This window comes from Choristoneura fumiferana, chromosome 17 (genome assembly GCF_025370935.1).
Source record: "Choristoneura fumiferana chromosome 17, NRCan_CFum_1, whole genome shotgun sequence".
In the NCBI taxonomy this organism is placed as follows: domain Eukaryota; kingdom Metazoa; phylum Arthropoda; class Insecta; order Lepidoptera; family Tortricidae; genus Choristoneura; species Choristoneura fumiferana.
In genome coordinates, this window is record NC_133488.1 from 17,794,133 (window position 1) to 17,804,932 (window position 10,800).

At 37.7% G+C, this 10,800-nt stretch overlaps 1 protein-coding gene across 4 annotated transcripts in view; it reads left to right on the forward strand.

Moving 5' to 3' along the window:
- LOC141437447 (uncharacterized) overlaps positions 1-10,800 on the forward strand; it is a 62,737-nt gene that overhangs the window by 20,549 nt on the left and 31,388 nt on the right. For 3 of the 4 annotated variants that reach the window (XM_074100818.1, XM_074100822.1, XM_074100819.1), the window contains exon 3: positions 8,442-8,539. The exons of the other annotated variant lie outside the window; for it this stretch is intronic. In XM_074100818.1, coding sequence (XP_073956919.1) covers positions 8,442-8,539 — 98 coding nt within the window. The remainder of the gene's footprint in view (positions 1-8,441; positions 8,540-10,800) is intronic. 4 annotated transcript variants of the gene reach the window in all.

Consider the following 10,800-nt stretch of genomic DNA (forward strand, 5'->3'; position numbering starts at 1 on the left):
GTGATCTGACTCACTAGATCCAGCTCCGGTGTCGGTACCGAATCCGCTTATTGAATGCGACTCCTTTATTGACTCCGGTTCTTTCGAGCGATTATTAATTTATCTATGGCCGATCCGCCCCGGCTCGGTTCGGTCGGTCGGTGTCGGTACGGTAGTGCGGTGCCCCACCCGCTGACTGAACTGAAGTACAGATTCGTGAGAGAGAGAAAGATTCGTTCGTTAGTCCAAGTCCGAGTACCGAACCGAACCGACCAACCAAACATAGATAATAAGATCCAAGTCCAAGATCCGATCCGCAGGGCTACTACGAACCGAACCGAACCGAACCGACCAACCAAACATAGATAATAAGATCCAAGTCCAAGATCCGATCCGCAGGGCTACTACGAAACTCCAAAATCGAAGTTCGTGTCGTGCGGTCCCTCTGACACTTAAACTATTTAATACGAGAGCGAGAGGGACGGTACGATACGAACTTCGAGTTTCGTAGTAGCCTTGCCGATCCGATCCGAGCCGAGCGAGAGCGAAAGCAGGCGGACGGAGCGAGTCAGTGTGAGTGAGCGTGACGGCGATCACGAGCGAGGCGAGCCGCTCGATCCAGTCGGAGTTAGTAACTCCGGAGTCAATAAGATTTGAAAGGAGTCATTAAGGGATTCGGATCCGCTTGAGGATCTGACTCTTTTGAATCTTCAGATCCGGATTTACCCACCTCTAGTTGGCTCGCTCCGCGCTAGTATAATCACCACGTGGCTACAGGTGTTCATACAAATTAATCAGCACGCGCGGCGACACGATACTGTAGTATAACCACAGCCCGTTGAGTCAGGCAGCGTTGCGACACGCGGCGTGGCTCTAATATAACCCCAGCTTAAAGGGTTGTACTGCTATGGAACCCTAACTCATAGCATACGCTGAGTAAAAACATCCTCTTTGCCGCAACAAAAAAAAACGTTAATCTCACTAATACTAGTACGATATAGTTGGCTTAACTGAATCCAGTAGGATTGGTCCTGCTCACATCTGCTAAATCCAGAAAGAAACAGAAACAAAACGTGAGGTCAAAAGCACAAAGGTGTTGCGAAATGAGAAACAGAGAAATATATCTCACATGCGTTGAGCAGGAAAAACAAAAGAACATCGAATAGTATAAAATGGGTGCCACTCAGCATATTTAATGTTGCAAGCCGCTACAACGATGGCTTTCATGTTTAAAAACTTAACACAAAAACATATACACTGTGACGCCACAAACGCCAGCGAAAAGCGTAGTTCGCAACGAATTATGGGAATATCAAATGGCAACTTTACGGACGTGCATTTACCTGACACATTGCTCCATTTTGGTGACATCAAAACATTACAGATAGTAGCTGCGACAAACCTCATTTGATAGTTATTGTAAACAGATGTCATCGTAGTCATTGGAAAACCCTGGATCCTCCGCTAATGAGTCAATAAAACTTCACATGCCGATTAAGCAACAAACTAACGTCACTTTAATTCCAGAAAAAAACAATTTACGACCACAGGTTTTTGTATGATTAATAAAAAACATCGCTTAAACTGTAGCACTCATGACGAACAAACGGTCTCAGATCAAATAAAAAATAAAGATGGAGCGCGGTCAAACGCCCGGTGAGGCCGGTTTTATAAACATGTGTGCGTAGGCCGGTGTTGCCATAATAATTCTTAGTACCCCGATACTACAAAAATATCGTTACCGTTGAATAACGTTTTAATAGCGTTTTTTATTACTTTCACACTTTGATACCGTTACTACAATAAAAAACGTTGATAAACTTTTACAAGAACCAAATAACTACGTTGCGTGTCACTTTCTCACGCTTTAAGCCGTGTTAACAAAAAATAGAATTAATAAAAAAAGATTATATTACATAGGCCGCTATAACCCAATACCTTATAGGGTAACTACTATTATAATGTTATAATATTAATACTAATATTATAATGTATAATAGATAATAAAATATATAATATAATATATAAAATATATAATATAATATATAATATATAATACTAATATTATAATGGCAACACTCGTGTTGACGTTTTATGTTAAGTAATAAGGTTTTGGTGTAGTTTGGTCGCAAGTGTGTGCGTGCCACTGTGTTAGCACACGGATTGGTGTAGTTTGACCGGCCTCACTTCGTTGTTCGCAGCGCCCTATCTTTAGTTTTTATTTGATCTGAGCAAACGGTTTTATAATTTGTTTTGATAATGGAAACTAAAGTGTCACTTTAAAATGTTTTAGTGCGATGATACATAGTGCTAAATTCTGTCAAATAATGATGTCACATTTATTGCAATACTGCTTGAACTAGTTCCCATAATGTAAAATATATTAACATCATAGATCGAGTTTTATATCTTATGACTCTATTGTGGCTATTTTAAATAAATGAATAATAAATATCTTGGGGCACTTAACACCAATTGACCTAGTCCCAAACTAAGCAAAGCTTGTACTATGGATACTAGGCAACGGATAAACATACTTATATAGATAAATACATAAGTGCTTAATTATATACATATTAGACATCCAAGACCCGAGAGCAAACATTCGTATTATTCATACAAATATCTGCCCCAGCCTGGAATCGAACCCAATACATATCTTAATCAGGCTTTATTAGTTCTTCATTTATTTACTTCTTCTTAACCTAAAAACATAAATTTTAACACAGACATTCTAAATTTAGTATACTGTTACATAAATAAAATATACTATTTAATAATGAACTTCGCGTACCTACTTTGAAAAATAAATTATTTAATTAGAAAAGTTTAAGTCTTCAATCAAGGAAGCACTTTCAAATTTTTCGAAGCACGGTCTTAATGAATAATTTCAATGGATTTCATTATGTTTACTCGTTTTAAATAGTAGGTAAAAGGAAAACTGGGACGCATAAATATGGGCGGAATAAAATTTGAATAATAAACACGCCATCGATCGGTGTTTGGCAATGTGACTAGACCAATATTTTTGAATCACTGCTCAAATCAAAATCGATCCTGTTGTAAGTATAAGAGAAAAATGGTAAAAAACTAAAGACAAGCAAATGCACAAAAATACAGCCTTTTACTCCAAATGCATACCGCATTATCATTTCCATCGTGAGTGGAAAAAAATTAAAATATTTTTTGACCCATATAAGTATGAAACGCGAGTCAGTTTCAGTTTAAGCTTAAGCAAAAAAGATTTCGTTTGATTGTCAGGATCTACGGTTGTTCTCCGTAGCATGCTTTTCTAAATCAATCGTCGTGAAATATTGTGAGAAGGTTCAAAAATTACATGGAATTTTTTCGTCGATTTGGTTTTGGAAAATACTCGATATGGTGGAAATATGGGGATTAAAAACGTAGGTAGGTTTTTTTTTCGGTCACTCACTATTTAATTCATCATTATACCGGATGGCCTAGTGGTTAGAAAACCTGACTACGAAGCTTGAGGTCCCGGGTTCAATTCCCGTGTCGGGGCAGATATTTGTATGAAAAATACGAATGTTTGTTCTCGGGTCTTGGGTGTTTAATATGTATTTAAGTATGTATCTATATCTATATAATTATATATATCCGTTGCTTAGTACCCATTGTACAAGCTTTGCGTAGTTTGGGGTAGGTCAATTGGTGTGAAATGTCCCGTGATATTTATTTATTTATTATTTATTTATCGTAATCAGCCGTCCACTGTTGCTCTTGCACATAGGCCTGCCCTATAGATCTGTAGTTGCTTCGATTGGAAGCGGTCTGCATCCACCACGAATCTGCGTGTATTCATAGATTTTTAAATTATTCATGTCCTTAGACATCCCAATTCGTTTAAATCTTATACTTCTTAGAGTATAACATTAGAATGAATAGGGATGAATGTTCGGAGAGACCGCCAGACGTTGTCAGTATTGTGTGTCGGTGTGATGGGGTGACAATAAAAAATTTTGACCAAGTGCGGGTAGTTCGAAGGATCGCACGGCCAAGCAAACATTATGCCTTGATCCAAAGAGTATTAGTACCAATAAAGAAAAAGAGTGGCAACTCTATGGTCAAATTTGCATGTATGGTAACAAGCGCTGTCTGGTAGCTAGCTGAAGAACTAAATCTGACATAACACACACATGTACATGCACGCACACAACAAGCTTAACGTCTATAAATAAAGCCCAGTTTAGACCTGGAAGAAAATTGCGCAAGTTGCATTTGCATTACATCGCGAGGCCGGAAAGCAAACGAATTTATGGTGGTCACTTCATTTGGTCACCCGAGCGGAGCAATGTAATACAACTTTAAGAAAACAGCAAAAAACCAGATAAACTTAAAAATCATCCGCGAAAGCCAGACAGCCAGCCAACATACAGCGGAAAGATGGCGGACAGACTGAATTTTTCAAGTCCACGTTTGACACATTTTGTCAATTTAGTGCTATCATTTTGTCGCCAGAGACGCTCGCGTGTACGTGAAAAGGTGACGTTTTAAGTGTGCCCCCACTGCCTTGATCACACGTACCGAGTAAACGGGCGAGACAGTAAAATATTTCTCGGCCGAGACAGTGATACGCACCGAGTACTCGGCCGAGATCACTGTCTCACCCGTTTACTCGGTACGTGTAATCAAGGCAATAGTATACCTAGGTAGTGCCACGAGAGTTGAAGTGAATGATTACACATACAGCTACTTGAAGTACTTATTGCATTAAAGGACAATGAATGAAATAAATGAGTGAATGTCAAAGTCCCACTGTTATGTATGACATGATATGTTCTAAGTTCTTGTGTGCGTGCTTACCTCAACTCTGGTGGCACTACCGATACCACGTCTACTGTAATGCGGTCAAAACGTCGAAGTAATAATTACTCGTAGTTAAGCGTGATACTGATAAGTCCCAAGTGTGTTAAAAAATATTAGTGAAAAGGCAAAGGTTTGTATAGGTAGTGCCACGTGAGTTGAAGTAAATGATTACACACTACAGCTACATGAAGAACTAATTGTATTATAAGGAGAATGAGTGAATGTCAAAACCCCGCTGTCATTACATGGCACGTATTTGTGGGCGTGACCTCTCGGTTCCCGGGTAAAAGGAGCTGATATGCCTAACCCCGCCAAAAGCGCTATCTTGCAACAGCGTTTGAAATTATTTATGTATCCGGGGTTAAACCCGTAACGCTGCGTACACACCTTCAAAAAGTAAACGCAGTTAGTAGAAATCAAAGTTATTCAAAGTGTCACTCACACCTTGCCCTAATAAATCTAATAACTTATTTCCTAATATTTTTGTTTTATTATATTATTTATTTTTGGTTTATAAAAATACAGTTTGTTGATATTACAAATAAACTGTTGAACCGATTGTCATGAAATTTAGCGTACATCATATTGGAAAACCAACCAGAAAAAATAGCAACCAGAATACCTTTTATCCTGAAAAAAATGAGCTGTACCCTTAGTGTAAGTTTTCAGTTACAAAATACGTCTCGATCGCGTTCGCGTTAAAATCTCAATTTGTATGGAAACACGAACATCGCAAACGTTCCGCTGGAGGCGCTGTTCGTGTTTGCATACAAATTGAGATTTTAACGCGAACGCGATCGAGACGTATTTTGTAACCGAAAACTTACACTAAGGGCACTGTTCTCGAGGGCGCATATAAACGAATTCTTCGCCGACAGTCACGGGCAACAGCTATATAATATATGTAACTAGCGACGCGCCCCGGCTTCGCGCGGGTGTACTTTTGAAAAGGGAGATGAAATGTATTACACCCGTGCGAAGCCAGGGTGAATCGCTAGTGAAGTATAACGCTATAATAACACCTACAAAAATATCAAATTCACCAGGTACACGCAACCCTTGTACGCGGCAATTTTTCCATCTTCATTTTCACAATATTTCCCGCAGCTTTTGTAATTTGTTTCACGTCAAGTCACACCACGTCCCTTGTCGTGGAAGTGACACGGCCGTGGCTAGTTAAACGAGACGTTTATGATAAATACTCGTACCCCCAGCCAGTTCAATATGGAAGCCACTTTATAAAAAGCCTTTTAAAAAACGTGTTAAAAATCCCCAGCAGCTAGTTCAACATGCAAACCATTTTTTTTAAATAACTTCTTCGCTGATTTCAAAAAAGGAAGTTCGCAAATCGAGATATTTTTTTTAGGTTTTTTTTCGGCAATTCTTTGTCTCTGTTTCTCCAGCGTTTGTAAACTGATGATGATTGTTTTAATCAATACGGTATATTTCAGAAATGGTTTAACATAATTTTATTTATTCACATAATAATCAAATTCAAAGTCGAAATACTTTTATTGAATTATTTTTGTAAATGTCAAAAAACCAACACCGGTTTGAAACGCTTTTCTTGACGAGAACCCGGAAAGAAACTAAACTAGGTATGTTTTTTAAACATCTTTACAATGTTATTTAATGACTATAATTTCAAAATATTAGATTTATTTATATAACTTAAAAATAGATGAAATCGGTAAAATCCTTCTTAATTTATGGCGTGACCAAGGGCAATAGAGATTAGTTTTAATATACTAGGTGGGCCCTGTAACAGGAGCAAAAAATGAAACAACAGCTTCCACTCTTCATCTTCAGCTAATTTAATTCTACAACTTTTGAAAATAATTTGTATTATGATTTTTATTATAGTTTAAAGTTTAATTGGACAAGCAATGTATTACGAAATCCGTCATTTTGTTACGTGACAGGCGATGTCATTTAGACTATTGGATGCCGTACATTGAAAATACCATTTAATTTGTTTGGAAATTAAATTACTTTATTTTTTAAAGTTGCTAGGCAGACTTGACACCCCACACTTCAGTCTACTGACCACGACCACGGCCACTAAGCTGTAATGTTGCTGAAACGTCGAGGTAAATATTACTCGCGTGATAAGTCCCGTATTGGTGGTATTTTGGCTATGATATGAGTTACAGAACTACACCATTCCATTTGAGTAGCAGAACCTGGGTTTTAATTTTTTTGCTAATTAATAAAACTAATAATATATGTATAATATACAGTCAGCAATGACGAGACAGATCAAGAAGGAGATAGAGCGGGACGATTTGGACTAGTAAGTTCCGTAAGAGTGGTTTGGCACTACAACGAATCAATCATAGAGCGAAACCGCCCATAAAGCACTGGCCCGACAATAACCCCAGACGGGAGCCATAGAGATCAAGAACCTTTGACCACCATAAAAAAATACATCCGTCCAGCCTAAACATTCGCATAAAAGAAGTGAAAAAAAATTAAATACTTAGTGAATTCATATCGATACGCTAAAGTGTAGGCACCAGAAACGCAAACTTTTTAGTTAGCAAAGTAACTGGCCGGAAACATTGACACTAAAGAAAAAAGATTAGAAAAAAAACAATTACAAAATGGCGCGTAAAAGTTTCCGAACGCGTAGGCAGCAACTGTTTTGTAAAATTCTATTCGACGCCGTGAATGAAGTGAATCAATGTGATTGCTGATTAGCAAATGCTTTTGATTTATTGTTTTTTAAGCTCATATAAAAGTTGTTTTGACATTCTGAAGGAGTTATATAAGTGATGCAAGCTATTTAGGTAATGTCTTTTTGTCTAAAGTTTTTAATTTTTGTCTGTTTTCCATGGTTGTGGTACTTGTTGTATGGCATTAGGCCGCATTTCTAGTGGACCATGGACGACGGTAAATTATTGGTAGCAATACGTCTCAACCTTGTTTCAAATGTTTGAAATTAAGTGCGTGGGTTCGAGAACGAGCAGTCTTTTGGAAATTAAATTCTAAATTATATTTCTTATTTATTTCGGCCCGTGTGGGAACTAACAGCACTGGCCCTGTCATAGCTGTATAATTATTATTATTATGATAGGACATGATAATCATGAAGTTAAAATCGAAAAGATTCCATTGTATTACATTCACTGGGCAAAGTCAAAGTCAAAGATTTATTTGTTCAAAAAGCAGGTTACATGGTTAACAGGTGTTATGCCAACATTTGAAAGTTCACTACTTTTTGCCGCTTACACGGCGTACAAATATTATAACAAGAGATTTTCATCTACATGTAGGTAACTACCGAATTTACTACCTAATCCTAAATAGGTACACTATATTTAAACGTACCTTATTATAAATAATGTCTACCGGGGCAATAGGTTTATTATTATACCTATTATGGTTTTTTTACTAGTTTTTATTTATTTTTTTAATATATCTAGTAGTGCGAATTCTCCGTGACATGAAGAAAATTGTTTTGATTATATGGCACTGAATGTCGACAGGATGCACCTACCTATAAACGGTGTGACAAAATGACTTAAACAACGTTACTTTCGCCTTCTCATGACACAGCACAGTACATATATTAATATTTGCCTGATATAAATGAAAAGGAGATATTAAATAAGTTAAATGATTGGTTTGAACAGGTGAGCAGAGCAACAGAACTCGGAAAGCTGGTGACTCGACTGCAGCAGGAGAGATCCGAAGTGGCCTTCTTTATATTTACAAATGGAAGTACGTTAAGGTTCGTTTTACATCTCCATTTAATATACTGGTTGTAGAAAATATTTACTGTAAAGTTTTTTGTGTAAAGTATCTCCGAAGGAAGCTAACGTCTTGAAATTTGAGGATTCCTACTACCAAACCAATGCTGCAAGGCAGAGACGTAAAAATCCGGTAACACGGTTCGAGGAAAATTGATACGGCAGTTTGCCCGACATGGCGGTGGCACTACCGTGCCCCTAGATGTAAGTCCCTGAATCTTTGTTTTTTTTAAAGAAGTGTTCTGATATCTTAGAGTTCGCTAGTCCCTTTGCCGCTCATGGTAGTTGTAGAATATTGCGCTCTCTATGTGGATCCCCATACATTATATTACTACCGTCCTTGAATTAATGCAAGCTACTCAGCCAATTGCTCGCTGCCTTGCAACCTTCTACGTACATTAACTTAATTGGTGCATATGTCACATACCTGCTACACTTCGTTGAACAAGCGGTACCTAACGTTTTTTTTAATGCAGCACCTTTATTAACATAGACGTAATTACCCTAGTTATATTCTACTTCTTGGATATAAAAAGAAAGGCTGACGCAACGCATAGTGGTTTCATTTGTAATAGACACAAAAATTAAAGTGGATTTTGGAAAATTCTCTCGGAAACAGTACTGTAATGGAGACGAAGCCACAGGCATAAGCGTTTTATAGTAAAACTAGCCTTACAGGTGTAGCAGTAACCTATATAGTACCTAGTAATATTAAACTTGCGGGATTTTACCAAATTCTTGTAAGAATTTCCAAAACTTACTAAGTAGTGCATGCAAAATGGTTCTCTATCGGGAATAGGGGATATTATATGTATGAGCAATAGCCATTGGCTTGATGTAGGAGTTTTCCGATACCTATTGCCTATTATCTATCCCTATTTTGCCGAACTGTCTACGGAAAATATTTTTATAAGATCAACCATTATCATCGTCAACAGTTGACATGTTCATTAATTTTCTGGCCTCGTTCGCATATTTTGCTACCGTGCTATTTACTTCAGAACTGTCGGGGCTACTCTGAAATTTGAAGTTCGAATCTATCATACCGTCCCTCTTACTCTCTTATTAAATACCATTAGCGTAAGCGGGACAGCACGATACGAAGTTTGGATTTCGAACTTCGTAGTTTAGGATCTGAATATTCAACGGATACGTGTGATGAATGTATACCGGCGAGGATTTTTCCAATTTGTTTCTATTCTATTTCTAGCGAAAAAAATTGTCTTTTAACAATGTGTAGTGAACTGCAAATTGGGTCAGGTTTTTTTGTAGAAAAAAGAAACAAACAATTAAAAAAAAACAGGAAAGCAGATAATCAGCAGCTCTCGAGCTATTGATCGTGGAATTATCGCAATTTATGTGCTAAGAAATACTTTATATTTTACTGTGAGCTTAAGCGTGAGCGTACGGTATCTTGCAACCTGAGCAAGTATTCGAGCGTTTTGACCGCGCTGTCAAAAGTCATTAGCGTCCCACGTTTATATAACACAACGGAAATAAAAGTCACCAGAATTTTAAACTTAATTTTTAAAAATGCTGAATATTCGCCCACCTGCAAAGCTATTCTATGGCGCTTTGAAGTTTCTAATACGTACTGGGAACTACAGCTCAAGCCCTTTCATTCTGAGTGTAGGCCTATGGCCAACAGTAGAAATATAGGCCGGGTTTAATAAAAGTCAGCACTAACTGTGTAACCAGAGGATGCAAGTGGTGAAGTGGCATTGTGGCGTTCCAAGAAGGACGCCTTTGTTCAGCAGTGGTAGACATGGGGGAAAAGCGTTACATTTTGATATCAGTACCTGACGATCCCGTTCCAAAAAAGTCACAGTGAAAAGTCATCGTGACTTTGTCACGCCTGTTATGTGTCACTACATGATATTTGTGACACGTCACGGTCCTGTAATGAACGCTTTTTTTTGTCACACTGTTATTATAACGTGACTATGTCACGCCTGTTACTCATCCATACTTATATATATATACTTATATAATATTATAAATGCGAAAGTAACTCTGTCTGTCTGTCTGTCTGTCTGTCTGTTACGCTTTCACGCCTAAACCGCTGAACCGATTTGGATGAAATTTGGTACAGAGATAGAATAGACCTTGGGAAAGAACATAGGCTACCTTTTATTGCGAAAAAAAGGTTTTAAGGGGTTGAAATAGGGGATGAAACTTAATATGGTGGAAGTTCGTCGCCGTCGAAGATAAAACTATGAAAATTGGCATTTAGGCACTTAAT